The 20,695-nt window shown below is 40.9% G+C and overlaps 2 protein-coding genes across 2 annotated transcripts; one reads left to right on the top strand and one right to left on the bottom strand.

Moving 5' to 3' along the window:
• Positions 1 to 8,770: 8,770 nt before the first annotated feature.
• On the top strand, positions 8,771 to 13,931 carry LOC133539960 (uncharacterized). Its single transcript, XM_061882365.1, has 2 exons — positions 8,771 to 11,791; positions 13,272 to 13,931. Exons 1-2 carry the CDS (start codon positions 10,992 to 10,994, stop codon positions 13,303 to 13,305), a joined length of 834 nt encoding a protein of 277 aa, XP_061738349.1. The 5' UTR covers positions 8,771 to 10,991; the 3' UTR covers positions 13,306 to 13,931.
• A 3,716-nt stretch (positions 13,932 to 17,647) lies between these two features.
• LOC133539959 (uncharacterized) lies at positions 17,648 to 20,104 on the bottom strand. The gene is made up of 2 exons (XM_061882364.1): positions 18,754 to 20,104; positions 17,648 to 18,643 (listed from the first exon to the last, which is right to left on the bottom strand). Exons 1-2 carry the CDS (start codon positions 19,628 to 19,630, stop codon positions 18,615 to 18,617), a joined length of 906 nt encoding a protein of 301 aa, XP_061738348.1. The 5' UTR covers positions 19,631 to 20,104; the 3' UTR covers positions 17,648 to 18,614.
• Between the last annotated feature and the right edge of the window lie 591 nt (positions 20,105 to 20,695).

The raw sequence follows: 20,695 nt of genomic DNA, 5'->3' as shown, positions 1-20,695 counted from the left end.
GCTGAGCATCAAAGCAAGTTTTATTATTTTTATAGATGGATACAGGCGTTTCGCTAATCATGGTTGAATCGAACAAAGTCTTTACTTTAACCAAAATTGACCCCGGGTCAAACATATGACTGTCAGATGACTGTCACACTAAACCCTCCTTTGTTCCCTCTTAACCACTCCCTCTTCCGGTCTTAGGTCCTTCAGGGTTAAACCCCGCCCTCTTCTGGTCTTAACCACTCCCTCTTCCGGTTTAAAGCCCCACCTTCTTCTGGGTTAAACCACTCCCTCTTCCCGGTTAAACCCCTCCCATTTCCTGGTTAAACACCACCCTCTCCCGGTATTAACCACTCCCTCTTCCGGTAGTAACCACTCCCTCTTACGGTCGTAACCACACCCTCTTAGGGTCTTAACCACACCCACTTCCGGGTTAAGACACGCCCATTTCCTGGTAAAACCCCACCCACTTCCTGGCTAAACTTCACCCATTTCCGGGCCAAGCACAGCCCACTTCCGGTCGTGACCACACCCACTCCCAGCTTAACCCCCGCCCATTTCCGGGTAAAGCCCTGCCCACTCCAGGTTGAGTCCCACCCACTTCCGGGTTACGTCCCACTCCCATCAATCAATTTTGACAGGGGGTACTTCCTTGTTATCTCTCACGGTCACACTCAATATGACAGTTATTTAAACATAACTTCTAAACCACACATGAAAAATGGCTAATAATGCCTGAAATATTGCATCTTTGGGAGTTTTACTCGAAACATATGCTTTTTAAAATCTTGCGAATGCAAAAAGTATTTTTTTACTCAATATGACAATAATGTTCTTACAATCCTGAGATAATGCATAAAAGCAATACAAATGTATTCAAAAATAACTTCTAAACAACACATACAAAATGGCTAATAATGCATTGAGATATTTATCTTTGTTAGTTTTATTAGAAAAATTATCTTTTGTAAGGTTTGCAAAGACGCAAGATCGTTTTTTTTATTCAATATAACAGTATAACTCTCATATTAAATATGAAAGGTTTATAAACATAATTCCAAAACCAAACATAAAATCTGTCTAAAAAAATCTGTAATATTGAATTTATGTGAGTTTTACCATAATCATGTATTTTGGAAGGGTTCATAAATACAAAAATTAGGTTTTACTCACTATGACAATATACGGTCATACTCAATATGAAAGTTTTTAAAAACATAACTCCAGAAATACACATGCAAAATGTCTAAAAATGCCTGAAAAAATGTTTTTTGTGAGTTTTACTTGAAAAAAATACATTCGGTAAGGTTTGCAAAAACAAAAAGTAATGTTTTATACAACTTAACAGGAATGTACTTACAATCCTAAGATATTGCAAAAAAAAAAAGCAATAAAAATGTATTTCAATACAATTCCTAATCCAAATGTGCAAATTGTCTCAAAATGCCTGTGATATTAAATTCATGTTAGTTTTACTAGAAATAGTTGTTTTTTAGGGTTTGCAAATACAAAAGTTAGGTTTTACTCCATATGACTGTCAAACTCAATTTGACAGTTATTTAAACATAACTTCTAAACCACACATGAAAAATGGCTAATAATGCCTGAAATAATGCATTTATGGGAGTTTTACTCAAAACATATGCTTTTTTAATCTTGCAAATGCAAAAATGTGTTTTTCACTCAATATGACAATAATGTTTTTTGAATCCTGAGAAAATGCAAAAAAAGCAAACATTTTTTATTCAAAACATAACTTCTAAACAACACATGCAAAATGGCTAACAATGCCTAGAGATTTTTATCTTTGTTAGTTGTACTAGAAAAATGATCTTTGTAAAGTTTGCAAAGACACAAGTTTGTTTTTTTATTCATTATAACAGTATAATTGTCATTCTGAATATGAAAGCTTTTTAAACATAACTCCAAAACCAAACACAAAATGTGTCTAAAAGCCTGTAATATTTAATTTATGTGAGTTTTACCAGAATCAGGTATTGTGGAAAGGTTTTACTCACTATGGCAGTTTTTGAAACACATTTTTGAACCCTTCCAAAATACCTGATAATGGTAACACTCACACTAAAATATTACAGGGTTTTTTTAGACAGATTTTATGTTTGGTTTTGGAGTTATGTTTATAAACCTTTCATATTCAGTATGACAGTTATACTGTTATATTGATTAAAAAAACTAACTTGTGTCTTTGCAAACCTTACAAAAGATAATTTTCTAGTAAAACTAACAAAGATAAATATCTCTAGGCATTATTAGCCATTTTGTATGTGTTGTTTAGAAGTTATTTTTGAATACATTTGTATTGCTTTTTTCCCATTATCTCAGAATTCTAAGAACATTATTGTCATATTGAGTAAAACACTACTTTTTAAACATGCAAGATTTTGTAAAGCATATATTTCGAGTAAAACTCCCAAGGATGCAATATTTTAGGCATTATTAGCCATTTTTCATGAGTGGTTTAGAAGTTATGTTTAAATAACCGTCATATTGAGTGTGACAGTATACAGTCATATTGAGTAAAACCAAATTTTTGCAAACCATAGAAAAGCAACTGTTTCTAGTAAAACTTAATATTACAGGATTCAATATTACAGGCATTTTTAGACATTTTGCACATTTGGATTAGGAATCATGTTGAAATACATTTTTATTGCTCTTTTTGCAATATCTCAGGATTTTAAGTACATTCCTGTCAAATTGTGTAAAACATTAATTTTTGTTTTTGCAAACCTTACCAAATGTTTTTTTCCCCAGTAAAACTCACAAAGAAAGATTTTGTTCAGGCATTATTAGACATTTTTACACACTATGACAGTATACGGTCACACTCAATATCACAGTTTTTGAAACATAACTCCAAAAATACACATGCAAAATGTCTTGTAATGTCTGAAGAAATTTATTTTTGTGAGTTTTACTGGAAAAAAAAAACATTTGGGAAGGTGTGCAAAAACAAAAAGTAATGCATCTCAATTTGACAAGAATGTACTACAATCCTGAGATATTGCGAAAAAAGCAATACAAATGTATTTCAACATAATTCCTACATTATTACTCAATATGAATAACAATGTTTTAAGAATCCTAAGATAATGCGAAAAAAACAATAAAAATGTATTCAAATATAACTTCTAAAAAACACATGCAAAATGGCTAATAATGCCTAGAGATGTTTATCTTTGTTAGTTGTACTACAAAAATGATCTTTTGTAAGGTTTGCAAAGACACAAATTAGTTTTTTTTATTCAATGTAATAGTATAATCGCCATACTAAATATGAAAGTTTTATAAGCATAACTCCTAAACCAAACATAAAATCTGTCTACAAAAGTCTGTAAAATTTAATTAATGGGAGTTTTACCAAAATCAGGTATTTTGGAAAGGTTTACAAATACAAAAATTAGGTTTTACTCACTATGACAGTATACGGTCACACTCAATATGACAGTTTTTGAAACATCCATCCATCCATCCACCCATCCATCCATATACTACCGTTTATTCCCTTTGGGGTCGCGGGGGGCGCTTGTGCCTATCTCAGCTACAATCGGGCGGAAGGTGGTTTACACCCTGGATAAGTCGCCACCTCATCCAAGGTTTAACACAGATAGACAACATGTCTATTCGTCGTTCTGCTTCGTGTCTGTTATGTTTTTGGACATTACTACTTGCCGTAGTTTTGAAGCAATGCATGATGGGAATCTGGATGTTGTGTGTCAGTGTATTAACATGCCGGCTGGAATAAACACACTGCGAAATAGCTCCGTGCCTGCCTACTTTATGGGTTATATATAATAGTCTCCTTTTCAGGTGAGAGAGGACGCTAAAGGCAGTGCCTTTAAGGCACGCCCCCAATATTGTTGCTCGGGTGAAAATCGGTAGAAATTCGGGAGAATGGTTGCCCTGTGAGATTTTCGGGAGGTGCACTGAAATTCGGGAGTCTCCCGGGAAAATCGGGAGGGTTGGCAAGTATGCCCTAAGACAGACCTGGGCATTTTGCGGCCCGCGGGCCACATCCGACCCTTTGTGCATCCCTGTCCGGCCCACGTGAGGCCAATCATAAATGACAAAATACATTTTAAAAAGTATCTATGTCGAGTGTGCATTACAACTGTGCTACTTTTGTTTTGAGAAGCGTTATTTGTATTGCTTCCGTGTGGACGTAGGCACGTGCGTGATTGTGAGTGAATGTGAACAGCGGCAATCACAAATTCCATCCATCCTTCCATCCATTTTCTACCGCTTATTCCCTATGGGGTCATGGGGGGCGCTGGTGCCTATCTCAGCTACAATCGGGCGGAAGGCGTGGTACACCCTAGACAAGTCGCCACCTCATCGCAGCCGGAGTACCCGGAGGGAACCCACACATTCACGGGAAGGACATGCAAACTCCACAAAGAAAGATCCCAAGCCCGGGATTGAACCCTGACTACACAGGACCTTCGCATTGAGAGGCAGACGCACTAGCCCCTCTGCCACCGTGAAGCCGAGTTTTTGAAACATAACTCCAAAAATACATGCAAAATGTCTAATAATGCCTGAAGAAATGTATTTTTGTGAGTTTTACTGGAAAAAAACATTGGGTAAGGTTCGCCGAAACAAAAATTATTCTTTTTTACTCAATTTGACGGTATAACTGCCATACTATGTATGAAACTTATAGAAACATAACTCCAAAAGCAAACATGCATTATTTCTAAAAAAATACCTGTAATATTGCATCTGTGTGAGTTTCTGTAGAGTCAGTTGTTTTTGTAAGGTTTGCATTTAATAAAAAAAAAAAGGTTTTACTCACTATGACAGTATACTGCTACACTCAAAATGACAGTTATTTAAGCTTAACTCCCGAACCAAACATGCAAAATGGATAATAATTCCTGAATGAATGTATCTTTGTGGTTTCAATGGAAACAAATATTTTATAATGTTTGGAAGAACAGAAATTAGTATATTTACTCAATATAACAGTAAAACTGTCATACTAAATCTGAAAGTTTTATAAACATAACTCCAAAACCAAACATGCATAATGTCTAAAAAATGCCTTTAATATTGTTCTATATGAGTTTTAGAATCAGTGGTTTTTGTAAGGTTTGTAAGTACAAAAATGAGGTTTTACTCACTCTTGCAGTATACTGCTACACTCAATGTGACAGTTATTTAAACATAACTCCTAAACAACACATGCAAAATGGCTAAATAATAGCTGGTAGAAATGTATCTTTGTGAGTTTTACTACAAAAAATATATTTTATATGGTTTGTAAAGATACAAGTTATTTTTTGTTTTTACTCAATATCACAATATAACTGTCATACTAAGTATGAAACTTGTATAAACAAGCATTATGTCTAAAAATGCCTGTAATATTGTATATGTGTGAGTTTTTGCAGAATCAGTTTGTGGTGGGCGTGGCCTGCGCGCATGCAGGGAAGTGGGGTGTGGCAGGGCCGGCCTCGAGTTTGGCGACAGGTGATTTGATGACACAGCTGAAAGTGTTTGTCTAATCACCTGTCGCTCTGTAAAAGGCAGCAGTCGGGAGGCGGTGGGAGAGAGAGGAGGACATATCTTGGCTGGAAAACAGAAAGACTTTGGGCGGAATTCCGGCGACAGACGAGGAGAGACGCGGAACTACCAAACATTTGGAGTGAATTTGGCGGCGGCGAGAGTATCTAAATCTGTTTTGGCGGTTGAGCATAAGCTGTTTTGTGACTGGATCGAGATGGAAGGGGATAGTGACGGGATGTATGAGGATAGTATGGAAATGGATAGGACTAGAGGGGAGAGAGGAAAGAAGGGGAGAGGAGGGAGTGAAGGAAAGGCGAGTACTAAAAGAGTGCATGAAGACGATGAAGAGGTTGATAAGAGGAAAAGGGTTATGATGGATGAATATAAGATAATTTATACATTTAAATCAAACCAAGATATGAATGACATTAGTTTGATGACTCTGGTTAAGGGATTAAAGAAGGACATTGGAGAGGTGGAGATAGCGAAGGTGCTCAGGGACGGACGGCTGTTGATTAAATGCAAAAATGGAGAGCAAAAGAACAAAGCAATGCGATTGCAAAAACTGTGCAACAAAATAATAAAGGAAAAAATCGAAGTGGGAGAACGGAAGGGGGCAAGAGGAGTCGTGACAGGAATCCCAAGAGGAGAAAATTTAGATGATCTGAAAAGAGAAATAAAAGGAGGAACTGTCACTACGATGAAAAGATTTATGGCATTTAGGAACGGTGAAAAGACTGAGAGCGAATCCGTGCTAGTGCAATTTGCAGAGGAGGTCCTACCAGAGAGAATCATGATTGGGTATCTAAGCTTCTATGTTAGAGCTTACGTGCCACCCCCAGTACGTTGTTTCAAGTGCCAACGCTATGGGCACATAGCTAGTGTGTGTAATGCTAAAATGAGATGTGGAAGGTGTGGAGGGGAGCATGAATATGGACAATGTGGAGAAAATGAACAGGTCAAGTGTTGTAATTGTGGCGGGAATCACACAGCAGCGTATGGGGGCTGCATCATAAGAAAACAGGCAACAGAAGTACAGCAAATCAGAGTTGAACGAAATATTACTTATGCAGAGGCAGTTAAAATAAGAAATCAAGAAAGTGCAGAACAGGACAGAAGTGAAAATAGTTCAAGAAATAAAAAACAAGAGGCAGCAAATACAGGAATTTCCATGGATAAACTAGTTGTATTCCTGGCTTATGTAATAAATTGTACAGAACAGGCTAGAAACAAGACTGAGAAAATCAAAATAATTGTCAAAGCAGCAGCAAAGTTTTTAAATTTAAAAGAATTATCCTGGGAACAGGTGCAAGGTGAGCTACAGAGAGTAGACGAGACCGAGTCATGTTACCACAATCCAACGCCATGTTAATTGTTCAGTGGAATGCCAGAAGTCTGATAGCAAACGGACAGGAATTAAAGGGATATATTAATAATATGAAAAATAAACCACATATAATATGTATTCAAGAAACATGGCTGAAGCCAAAATTAAACTTTATAATAAAAGGATATATAACGATACGTAAAGATAGGAATGATGGGCAAGGAGGAGGATGTGCCATATTTATTAAGGAAGATATGCATTATTCAATATTAAAAGTAAAACAAGAACTAGAGATAGTAGGAGTAGAAGTATGGAATAATAAAGAAAGATACAAAGTACTAAACTTCTATAATCCATGCAAGAAATTAGAAATTCACCAACTAGAAACAATAATGGAGCACTGGAGTGGCAATATTATTTGGTGTGGTGACTTTAATGCACATAGCACAATGTGGGGTGAAAGGGATGACTGGAATGGGGATACATTGGAAGCACTTTTGGAGGAAAAAGAACTGGTGTGTGTGAATGATGGGTCGGGAACAAGGTTAGATGTCGTCACGGGTAAAGAAACAGCAATAGATTTAACACTAGTGTCACAAGGGTTAGCAGGAAAGGTGGAGTGGGAAGTAAATAAATACAGCACAATGGGAAGTGATCACTATCCAATCGTCATTCACATAAACATAAATCATAGGACAGAAAGCACTAGGATAGAAGGAAGATGGAAGTATAATCATGGTGACTGGGAGAAATTTAGGGAAATTACCGACATAACTTTAAAGGAAGTAGATATAAATCAAGATATTGAACAATTAAATACATATATTACAAAGTGCATAATAGAAGCAGCCGAACAGAGCATACCAAGGAATAGTATAGGGAGAAGAAGGAAGATAGTGCCGTGGTGGACACAAGAGTGCACAGATGCAATACAAGAACGGAATAGAGCATTTAGAATATTGAGAAGAACACATAATTTCCAAGACATGATCCAGTATAAAAGGCATCAAGCTAGAGTAAGGTATGTTATTAAAAAAACAAGAAAACACCATTGGAGAACTTTTTGTGAAACACTAAATAGAACTACTCCTTTAAGCCAGGTGTGGGGAATGATCAAGAGAATGTCAGGGCTCAGAAAAGAACATAAAAATCATGTGATGAAAGATGGAATGCGGAGTGTGGTAGGAAATAAAGAAAAAGCAGAACTTTTAGCAAAAACCTTTGTTAAAGTGCACAGTAATGATAATTTGAAACATGTAGAAAAACAAAAGAGAGAAGAAACAATTAGTGTAAATATTGAGGAAATGAAGGAAGACAACGATAATAGTTTTATCAACACTGTGGATATGACATTTTCTTTGGATGAAATGGTTCGAATTTTAAAAAAAGTTAAAAATACGACGGCAGGGAAAGACCTGGTGAGTTATCAAATGATCAAAAATTTAGGTAGCATCGGCAAAGAAGTGGTCTTGAAATTATATAATAGGATATATGAAGAAGGAAAATTACCAGATGAGTGGAAAACAGCTGTAATAATTCCAATATGCAAGCCAGGGAAAGATCCGGAAGAGGCAGGAAATTATAGGCCGATTGCATTGACCTCAAATTTGGGCAAAGTAATGGAAAAAATGATTAATGAAAGATTAATATATTATTTAGAGTCAAAAGAAATTATAAAAAACTACCAAAGTGGTTTTCGCAAAGCAAGAAGCACAAATGACCCAGCAGTGCAGCTGGAAGAGGAAATTAGAAAGGGACAAATAAATAAAGAAAGTATAATTGCGGTATTTTTTGACATAGAGAAAGCGTATGATATGTTGTGGAAACAGGGGTTGCTGATGAAACTAAATAGGATTGGGATTAGAGGAAGAATGTACAGATGGATAAAAGACTTTTTAACAAGTAGAACATTATTAGTAAAGATAGAAAATGAATATAGTAGAGAATACAAAGTGGAAAATGGGACCCCACAAGGGAGTATAATAAGTCCAGTACTATTTTCCATCATGATAAATGAAGTTTTTAGTGAAGTGGAAGGGTTAGTGGAGGTGGCATTGTTTGCTGATGATGGAGTGATGTGGAAGAGAGGTAGAAATACAAATTATATAGAAAAGAAGATTCAAAAAGCGGTAAATAATGTTCAAGACTGGGGGACGGCTTGGGGTTTAAGATTCTCTGTTGGAAAGACAAAAGTCATACATTTTACGAAGAGGAAAATACAAAACAAGCTCCAAATAAAACTCTATGGAGAAAACATAGAAGAGGTACAAGTTTTTAAATATTTAGGAATATGGTTTGATAAAAATATTAACTGGTCAACCCACATCAGCAAGATAATGGAGAAAAGTAAAAAGGTGTTAAATATAATGAGGGCTTTGAGGGGTAAAGATTGGGGGGCTGATAGGTTAACATTGAAAACAATATATATCACTTTAATTCGGTCTGTTATCGACTACGGATGCATTATTTATCGATCTGCTTCAAAAACTCTACTTGAGAAAATAGACCGGATCCAGTCGCAGGCGTTAAGATTATGTTGTGGAGCTACTAAATCTACTCCAGTGGCAGCATTACAAGTAGAAATGAATGAAAAACCTTTGGACATGAGGAGAGATCAACTCTCAGCAGTTTATTGGGCAAACTTAAAAGGATCCAAGCAAGGACATCCAACCCGTCAAGTGCTAATAAATTGCCAAGAAAAAGGGAAGAAAAAAATGAATAGTTTTGGGTGGATAATAGGAGATATATGTAAAAAAACACAAATTGACAATATTAAAGTGAGCCCTACAGTACCAATTCCTGCAATACCACCATGGATGTATGAAAACCCAAAGGTAGACATGCAGTTACTGAAGAATAGACATTTAAATAGTTACCAAATAGAACAACGGATTGAGGAAATGTTTTTTGATAATATTATGATATACACAGATGCATCAAAAACTATAAATAGTAAAGTAGGAGCTGCTGCAGTTATCCCACAGAGAAATATAGTGTTGAATAAAAGAATTAGTGATAAACTATCTGTTTTTACGGGGGAATTGGTAGCAATTTATATGGCAGTTAACTGGATAGAGGAAAACAAAGCTAGGAAAGTAGTCGTGTGCTCGGACTCCAGCAGTGCATTGACGAGCATAAAAAACATAACATCAGAAACAAGACTAGATATAGTTTATGAAATAGTTCAGGCAATCTACAGAATAAATAAAGTGGGAGGTGTGGTAACATTTCTCTGGGTTCCTGCTCATGTAGGAGTTGAGGGAAATGAGTTAGCTGATAGATACGCAAAACAAGCAACCACTAAAACAGAAGTAAACATGGAGATTAAGCACAGTAAAGAAGAAGTGAAGAGCATAATTAAGATAGAACACAATAAAAAGTGGCAGGATAATTGGAATAAGGAAACAAAAGGTAGAGAGTTTTACAAAGTCCAGAGGAAAGTAGGTGTAATGAGAGGAGGGGGTAGAAATAGGAAGGAAGAAGACATTATGACTAGAATGAGATTAGGGCATACATATCTAAATAGTTCACTAAAATTGATAGGCAAACATACTACAGGGCTGTGTGATTTTTGCCACCAGATAGAAAATGTTGACCATGTCTTAATACAATGTAGGAAATATAATAGAGAAAGAGAAATACTGGAAAATAAGTTAGCAAAAGAAAATATTAGGTTAGAAGTGGGAGATATATTAGGATTGCATTCAGAAAACATAGGATATAAAGCAATATACACATATTTAAAAAACACTGGGTTAAGTAAAAGAATACAGAGTAGGGATCCACCTCGGTCCACACTCCATTACAGTAGGTGGCGGTAATGCACACCAGAAGGTTGCTTGCCAACCGCCATAAAAACAAAAGAAGAAGAAGAAGAAGACTTTGGGCTAAAGGAGAGACAAATTGCAGGAAAGCATTAAGATTTATTGAAAAGTAAAATATTGTTGAACCTGAAGAACCCTGTCATGTCTAGACCTGGTGGTCCAGAGAATCCGGAAGCAATAGTCTTCCACAACTTGGCACTCAATCTGGCAGGACCACCGGAGGCAGGGGTAGACAACCCCCCCCGGCAAATTTTACGAGTGTGCTCGTCGAGGTGGCAGCAAACAGCCGCCAACAGTGCCAAGTCCTGCGGGCGTTGGCGGACCAGATGGGCAGGGCACGGCCAGGGCTAACGGCCGTCGCCATGCACCGCATGGGGGATGAAGAGGACCCTCATGCCTTCCAGGACATTTTTTCGGCCACGGCGAGAGCATGCGTGTGGCCGGAGGAAGAGTGGGGCGTGCGGCTCTTGCCGCTCCTGATGGGGGAGGCGCAGCGTGCGGCGCTCAGCCTGCCGGCGGCATCCAGGGTGCGTTTCACTGACCTGAGGAGGGCGGTGCTGGAACAGACGGGAGGCACCGCTGCAGAATACCGACGCCGGCTACGGTTCATGCGTCTGTGGATGGAGGACCGGCCATTCGCCTTTTCCCAGCGGCTCCAAGAGGCAGCGACCCGCTGGTTGCAGCCAGGAGAGGGAGAGGGCCAACTGCTGGACCAGATCATCCGGGAGCAGCTCCTGGAAGCGATTCCTAAGAAGACGGCTGACTGGTTCCGGTACCACCGGCCACATAACCTGGCAGCTGCGGTGACCCTCGCTGAGGATCACCTGGCTCGGCATTGGTGCAGGTTGGCCGAGGGGCAACCTGCACCAATGCCGCACGGATGGAGCACACGACATGAAAAGGAGAGCGCGCTGCACATTCCCCGCCTTAAATCGCATGATTCCCCGTCTGTTCTTTCCCCGCAGGTCCTGACGGCTGTCCCCAGAACATCTCCCACGCAGACGGCCCCTCAAACGCTTGGGCAGGCGTGCTGGAGGGACCTCAGCAGGTGGAGGTGGGGCACGTGGCCGCGGTGGCCGGCCCTTCAGTGCCCTCCCCCGACCCGGGTGAGACGTACGGTATCAAGGTAATGATACAAGGGAGTACATAACAGGCGATGGTGGATTCGGGCTGCGGGCAGACCATGATCCACAAGAACCTTGTTCGACCCGGGGCTTTGAGGCATGCAACACGGCTAAAAATCAAGTGTGTTCATGGGGATGTGCACGAGTATCCTATGGTGCCAGTTGAAATTTGGTATGAGGGCCAGAAGCATAGGGTTGAGGTAGCTGTAAGTACGCACCTCTCGCACCCTGTAATTTTGGGCACAAATTGGCCGGGGTTTAGTCATTTACTGACATAATGCTTAGGGGTGCATTCACGGACCGTAGGAGAGGGGAGTATCTGCGCAGTTCTCAGTGGCGAGGCGGGCCATCCGACACTGACGAGCGGGAACCGGCGGGAGCTTCGCGGGAAACCTCCCCGCACCCCAATTGGCATCCTACGGAGGATTTTCCCCACGAGCAGTCTCGAGACGAAACTTTGCGTGCGGCCTGGGACAAAGTAGATTACATCGACGGTCAGCCGATGCGCCCGGGAACAGCGCGGGTATTCCCTCACTGCTCCATTATGATGCGGGAGGTACACTGGCTTTACGCCTTTCGAGCTGTCATATGGCAGGAAACCACGCGGAGCGTTGGACGTAATTAAAGAAAGTTGGAGGTGGGTCCAAGCTCCAGCAAAAATTAAGTGCAGTACGTTATGGATATGCGAGCCAAACTCCACATTGTGGCGCACTTGTCACGTGAGAATTTGCTCCGTGCCCAGGAACGACAACAGCGCACGTATAACAAGGGAACCAAGCTAAGAAAATTGTGAATTAAATATCACGGTTTGGCGCGTACGCCACGCCTCGGGTCGACGAGCTCCTGGATCAGCTGGGCACCGCTCGTTTTTTCACGACACTGGATTTGACCAAGGGCTACTGGCAGATTCCCTTGTCACCAAAGTCCAAGGAAAAAACGGCCTTTTCCACTCCGGAAGGTTTGTATCAATTTGTCACACTTCCGTTTGGCTTGTTCGGTGCGCCTGCCACGTTCCAGCGCCTCATGGACTGGGTGCTGCGACCCCACGCTGCATACGCGACCACCTACCTGGATGATGTCATCATCCAGAGTAGCGGCTGGGAACAACACATGCAGCGGGTGGGGGCAGTGCTTGAGTCCGCCAACCCGGCGAAGTGTGCGGTTGGCCGGAGGAAAGTACAGTATTTGGGGTACCACTTTGGAGGAGGGTAGGTAGATAAAACAGCGGCAATTGCGGCCTGCCCAAACCCTAAGACAAAAAAAGAGGTGAGGCAGTTTTTGGGTGTGGCGTGTTACTACTGGAGGTTTATCCCTCCGTTTGCGGACCTGACCAGCCCAATAACTGACCTCACCCGAAAGGGTGCCCCGGATCTGGTCCAGTGGACGGAGCAGTGCCAGCAGGCATTTGAGAGGGTTAAGAAGGCCCTCTGCGAGGAGCCGGTCCTACACATGCCTGATTTTTCCCTCCCGTTTTGTCTGCAGGCTGACGCGTCTGGGAGCTGTTTTGTCCCAGTAGGTGGAGGGCGTCAACCGTCCCATCCTCTACATCAGCCGTAAACTGTCTGAAAGGGAGGCCAGGTACAGCACAGTGGAGAGGGAGTGCCTCGCCATCAGGTGGGCGGTCGGGGACCTCCGATACTACCTCCTGGGGCGCTCAGTCAGCTTCTGCTCGGACCACAAACCCCTCCAGTGGTTCCACCGCATGAAGGATGCCAACGCGCGGATCACCCGTTGGTATCTAGCCTTGCAACCCTACAACTTCAGAGTGATCCACAAAACGGGTGCACAGATGGCCGTGGGCAATTTCGTGTCCTACTCCCTCCCCGGGGTGGGGGGTAGTAAGCGCGGCCGGACGGCGTCCCGGCCTGAGTCTGGCGGTGGAGGTATATGGTGGGCGTGGCCTGCGCACCTGCAGGGAAGCGGGGTGTGGCAGGGAAGGCCTCGAGGTTGGCGACAGGTGATTGGATGACACAGCTGAAAGTGTTTGTCGCTCTGTAAAAGGAAGCAGTCGGGAGGCAGCGGGAGAGAGCGACAGACATATATTTAGGCTGGAAAACAGAAAGACTTTGGGCTAAAGGAGAAACAAATTGCTGGAAAGCATTAAGATTTATTGAAAAATAAAACATTGTTGAACCTGAAGAAGTTTGTCAGAGAACCCGGAAGCAATAGTCTTCCACAGTTTTTTTTGTAAGGTTTGCATATACAAAAATTATGTTTTACTCACTGTACTACAACACTCAATATGACAGTTTTTTAAACCTAACTCCTAAACCACACATGAAAAATGCATGGATAAATGTATCTATGTGAGTTTTAATGGAAACAAATATTTTGTAATGTTTGCAAGGCCAAGTGTGTAAATCCATCCATCCATCCATTTCTACCGCTTATTCCCTTTGGGGTCGCGTGGTGGCGCTGGTGCCTATCTCAGCTTCAATCGGGCGGAAGGTGGTGTACACCCTGGACAAGTCGCCACTTCATCGCAGGGCCAACACAGATAGACAGACAACATTCACACTCACATTCACACACTAGGGCCAATTTAGTGTTGCCTGTCAACCTATCCCCAGGTGCATGTCTTTGGAAGTGGGAGGAAGCCGGAGTACCTTGAGGGAACCCACGCATTCACGGGGAGGACATGCAAACTCCAAACAGAAAGACTACTCAGGACTCACTACTCAGGACCTTCGTATTGTGAAGCAGACGCACTAACTAACCCCTCTCCCATCATGAAGCCTAGTGTGTGAATGTGAGTGTGAATGTTGTCTGTACCCGAATAAACGGTAGAAAATGGATGGATGGTTAGTTTTTTTTACTCAATATGATAGCATTAGTGTCACACTAAATCTGAAAGTTATATAAACATAGTTAAGAGGCCACAGGGAAGACCCAGGACACGTCGGGAAGACTATCTCTCCCGGCTGGCCTGGGAACGCCTCGGAATCCCCGGGGAGGAGACGGACAAAGTGGCAGGGAAGTCTGGGCTTCCCTGCTTAGGCTGCTGCCCCCGCAACCCGACCTCGGGTAAGCGAAAAAGATGGATGGATGGATGTAAGGACACAATACGACAGTAAAACTGTCATACTAAATCTGAAAGATATATAAACATAACCCCAAAACCAAACATGCATTATGTTTAAAAATGCCTGTAAGGTTGTATTTTTTTTTTTAGTTTTACTAGAATTAGTTGATTTTGCAAGGTTTGCATTTAAAGCAATTAGGTTTTACTCACTATGACAGGACACTGCCACACTCAATAAGTTATTTAACTCGTAAACCACGCATGCAAAATGGCTGATAATGCCTGTATAATTATATTCATGCGATTTTAATGGAAACAAATTGTGAACGACACCAGCCATCACAGCGTGGGTTGCATGGACCATTTAGGTAGGACATCACAAAGAGCCGGTTTGACTTTTTTTTTTTTTTTTTTTAAATAAAGCTTCTGAGTCAATATCGATCGCGCCGCTTTCCAGCGCCTCTTCCTCTGCTACTCGTCTCGGCTGGCTTTTCGGCTGCCGGTGACGTCGTTTTCCCCTGGTGCTCATTGTTCGTTCGTGTTGTTCTCTCTCTCTCTCTCTCTCTCTCTCTCTCTCTCTCTCTCTCTCTCTCTCTCTCTCTCTCTCTCTCTCTCTCTCTCTCTCTCTCTCTCTCTCTCTCTCTCTCTCTCTCTCTCTCTCTCTCTCTCTCTCTCTCTCTCTCTCTCTCTCTCTCTCTCTCTCTCTCTCTCTCTCATTCCACTCGCTATTAGCTCACTGTGTTAAACAATATTTTAAGAACATTTTCCATCATCCAGGATTTATCCTTCAAGTCTTCATCCCAACATGCCAAACATATTCTGTGAGAAACATTTCAACTTCTGTTTAGTAGCTGGTTTTGTCAGAATATCAGCAACCATTTGTTCTGTAGGACAATATTCCAGTATTACCCTACCAGTAGCAACAATGTCTCTTATGAAGTGGTATTTCACATCAATGTGTTTGCATCTTTGTCTGTTAACAGGATTTTTAGTGAGTGCAATCGTACCCTGATTGTCTTCGTACACTTTTGTTTTAACATATTGATAGTTATCAAGTCCTTTTAGTAGCTGTTCAATGTAAAGACACTCCTGTATAGCTGAAGCTAAAGAAATGTAATCTGCTTCACAAGTAGAAAGAGCTACTGTTGGTTGTTTTCTTGTCTTCCATGAAATGAATGAACTGTCTCCACACAAAGTTGCACAATAGCCTGATGTGCTACGTCTGTCTGTTTCATTTGATGCCCAACTTGCATCACAGTAAACTGTCGGACCGAGTCTTTCAGTTACATTCTTCTTGAAGTTAAGTCCTTGTTCTGATGTACCTTTTAGGTATCTGAATACATGTTTCACTGTATTCCAATGTTCCATAGTAGGTTCATTAAAGTGTTGAGATAGTTTACTCACAACAAAGCTTATGTCAGGTCGAGTGCATGTTGATAAGTAAATTAAACTTCCCACTGCTTCTCTGTACTGTCTTGGTTGTTTCAACTTTTCAACATTTTCTGCATAATCAAGTTTTGGTTCACAAGGAGTTTCTCTTGGTTTACAATTTTCCATATCAAACCTTTGTAAAACCTTTTTCAGATATCTGTCTTGTGACATTTTGACTAGTCCATGTGTTTGTTCAAAGTCTATTCCTAAGAAATGTTTTAGGGTTCCCAAATCCTTCATTTTGAATCTCTGAGTTAACATTCTTTTTACATCCTGCATTGATTTTTCACTTGAGGTAGCTAAAATAAGGTAATCTACCCAAATAATAAGAATTACCTTTTGACCATATTTTTCTCTTGTATATACACAATGATCTGCATCATTTTGCACAAAGTCATTTTCACATAAATGAGTGTGTAGCACTGTATTCCAGTTTCTGCCCGACTGTTTGAGTCCATACAATGATTTGTTTAGTTTACATACCAGTTTTTCACCAGTGTTAGAGTTTTTTTAGAGTTTTTCTCGTAACCTTGTGGTTGTTCTAAATAGATTTCGTAGTCGATGGGTGCGTGTAGATACGCGGTCTTCACGTCCCATCTGATGTAAGATTATGTCCTCCTGTGCCGCCTTCTGCATGAGAATTCTTACACTTAACATGTCAGCTGTCGGTGAAAACGTCTCGTCGTAATCAGTTCCTGCTCTCTGGTCGTATCCTTTAGCAACAAATCTTGCCTTAAATTTATTAGATCTATCTATGTCTGTTTTGAGTGCATAAACCCACTTAGCTTTTAAAGCTCGCTTACCTGGTGGTAAGTCAGTCAACTGGAATGTGTCATTTTCCACTAGTGACTTCATCTCCTCATTCATGGCGTTTTTCCAGTGCATTGACTCGGATGATACACGGCTTCTTGATAAGTTTCTGGAATGTCACAAACTGCTCGATAACAGAAATCAACGCATGTTTGTAATCTGTCCAATGAATCATCAGTCTCATAATCTTGTAAATAAGATGGCTTTTGTTTTACTCTGAATGATTCTTTCTGATTTCTGTTTCGGCATTTTCGCTGATTGTTCCACATCTTCCTGCTCATTTAAATCCTCAGTTTTGTTTTCAGGTTGAACTCTGTCCTCATCCTTCTGGTCACTGTCACAGACTGCATTGTCTCTGTTTCAATGTCATGTCTTGCGTATGGCTCTAAAGTTTGTGTCTCTCTCTCTACACTTGTTTTGGTTGCGAATTTCACCAATCTGATCTTTTGGACTTTTTCCATTTCTGGATAATATACAAGGAATGCTGGGCTGTTTTTATCATATCCTATGAAAATGCCCTGTTCACTTTTGGAGTCTAGTTTTCCTTTTCTTGTTTGTAACTAAAACATGTAGACCCAAATTTTTGCATTTGTGACACATTTGGTACTTTTCCTGAAAGTAACTCATATGCTGTTTTCTTTATCCGTCTATTGTAACACCTGTTCCTAACATGAGCTGCTGTTTGAATGGCATAGTTCCACAAATAGTTTGGTAGTTTGCTTTCTATCAGTAAGCATCTAGCCATGTCAAACAGTGTTCGCCATCCTCTCTCTGCTGTGCCATTTTGGTGTGGCGAATAAGGCGCTGACGTCTCATGTCTTATTTTGTTCTTTGTTAGTAACATTTGGAACTCTCTGTTTGTAAACTCAGTGCCGTTGTCTGAACGTATACACTTTACATCTCCAAAGGGTGCTACATCTGCTAAGAACTTTTCTGTTGCAGTAACTGTATCACTTTTTGACTTAAGGAAATATACTAATACAGCACCTGAATAGTCATCTGTGAAACATTGTGCGTATTAGTGTCCTTCTATGCTCTCAGTTTTCATTGGTCCTGCTAGGTCTGTATGGATTAACTCCAGGGGTTTATTTGCTTTAGCATCTAGCTCCCTATTTCTCGTTTGGGTAAACTTGCCTTTTGTACATATGTCACACATCTGATCCGGCTTAACATTTCCCTTAATTACCATACCTTTGACCACAGTTTGGAGTTTGATTACATCGTCATAGTTGCAGTGTCCTAGAATCTCGTGCCATGTTTGTACGTCATGACAAACTTTACACTGATCTTCATTCGCATCAACAGTTGGTAGATAATACAGCTTCTCATGTTCGTGTATTTTAAATCTGTTACCATCTTTAGTGATCATGTGGCTCTGTCCTTTCTTGAAAGTTATGGTTGCTCCTCCGTCGGCTGCTCTCGCCACTGAAAAGATGTTGTGGGGATAGGAGGGCATGTACAGAGCGTTTTGTAGTTGTGCCCTGTGCTGTCGTCCATTGCTATCCATTAGATGTATCGTAGCTGTTCCTCTTCCTTGGGCCATTCCACTGCATCTTGTCCCATCAGCTAGTTCCACTGAATGAGTCTCTGGCTGAAAAGTGTTGTCAAAGCTTGTAAAGTTATTCACATCATTTACAATGTGGGATGTCGCTCCTGCATCCACCATAATGCCTTTCATCTTTATTTTGGTTGCTGACTCACTTTCTTCTTGTGCTGCTTTGAAGAGGTAATCACTGGAATGTTCATCAGTAACCTTTTTGACATTGTCTCGTTTATCTTTCTTTTTGCATATGGTTTCTTGGTGTGTGTTGCTCTTACAAAAGTTGCACCACACTTTTCGGATACAATTTCTTGCTCTGTGTCCTTTTAATCCACATTTGAAACATGTCAGATCTTCATCTCCACTTCTACTTTGAGTGCTGCTGGTGTACGTCTTCTGGATATTTCTATCCTGTTTTGTGAACATTTTCATCACATTGTCTGTTGGCTCAGCAGTACTAATTTTCTCTGACTCTTCGTAAATACGTAATCTCCTTTTGAAATCTGTAAATGTCACATTGTCTTCGTTTTGTGTTACATGTACAGCTAATGGCTTGTAAGCGTCAGGAAGTCCTCCAAGAATCATGGCTATGATCAGACTATCACTGAGAGTCTCACCGGCATCACGAAGTGCTGTAATCAGGTTTTCTGCTCTGATAATGTAGTCCGTAGTCGACTCTCTATCTACTTTCCGTAGTTTTGTCAAGGACGTGTACAGGTTGATTATTCGTGGCTTGCTTTTTCCTGAATAGTGCTCCCTCAGCATTTTCAGTGCTTTCCTTCCATCGTATGTAGCATCATGTCTAATTAAAGACAGGCTTTTATCATCGATCAACCTTATGAGCTCTGCATAGCAGTCTGGATTCTTTATTCTGTCCGCTGCTGCTTGCTCTTCTCCAACTGGTTCATTTAGAACAGTGTCTTTCAACTTTAAAATATGTAAGTGTCCCAAAAACCTTGCTTCCCAAAGGTCATACTTGCTTTCGGATCCATCGAAGTACAGTTGCGGGGATACTGCTCCAGTAGTACGAGTCGCCATTTTTGTTTAAGCTCCGCACTTTAGCACTGTGCTATGCTAATTAGCTCAAACTTTGCCGCGGTTACTTCTTCTTCGAGTGTACACGCTACTTCATTGGCTAAAGTCCCTTTAATGCTCCGTGTAATACTTCACGTTTGCATTACCTTTATCCTTGGTCAAGTAGTTCTCCTCTGTTAGCTCAAGTCCACACCTGCAAACTTCCTTGGCTTCTGTGTCCGTGCGTCGACTCAACGCTACCTTGCCTTGTTTGCTTGAGTTGGTTGGAATCACTGCGGTTCCTGGAATTACTGCGGTTCCTGGGGTTGCTGCAGTTCCTGGCGTTATTTGGGTTGCTGGGCCCATAACCTGTTAAGGTGTTTGAGCTTAACAGAGTTCTTTATGCGTGCACATGAACGACACTTTCAACGAGTCTTGAACATCAACGTCCTCTCACCGAGGAGACTTTTATTCTCTTCTTCTGTTGAACACACAACTGCTTCTGTGTTAAACACTACACAGTTCCAGAGCGCCCTAAAGGGGATAACATGCGCTACAACATCCTACTTCTATAACAGTCACTGAGTAAGAGCGTGGATATATACAATCTTAACAGTGTGTTTCGCACCTGACTTTGATTGTGGTGGCGTTGCTCCAGGCACGCCCCTCCTCCTTGTTACGCTGCATACTCCGCCTCCTGGCCGCCATCTTGAGCCGGGTCAACGTGAGCCCCGCCCTGCCGTCGGCCCGCGGCTCCGTCTCTCCACACAAATATTTTGTAATGTTTGCAAGGACACAAATTCGTTTTTTTACTCAGTATGATAGCAAAACTGAAAGTTATATAAACATAACTCAAAAACCAAACATGCATTATGTCTAAAAATGCCTGTAATATTGTATTGATTTCAGTTTTACTAGAATGAGTTGTTTGTGTAAGGGTTGCAAATACAAATACTATGTTGTACTCACTCTGACAGTATACTGCCACACTCAATATGACAGTTATTTAAACATAACTCCTAAACAACACATGCGAAATGGCTAATAATGCCTGGAGAAATGTATCATTGTGAGTTTTACTACAAAAAA

This window comes from Nerophis ophidion, linkage group LG21 (genome assembly GCF_033978795.1).
Source record: "Nerophis ophidion isolate RoL-2023_Sa linkage group LG21, RoL_Noph_v1.0, whole genome shotgun sequence".
Taxonomy (NCBI): Eukaryota; Metazoa; Chordata; class Actinopteri; order Syngnathiformes; family Syngnathidae; genus Nerophis; species Nerophis ophidion.
This window is presented reverse-complemented; position numbering and strand designations above follow the sequence as displayed.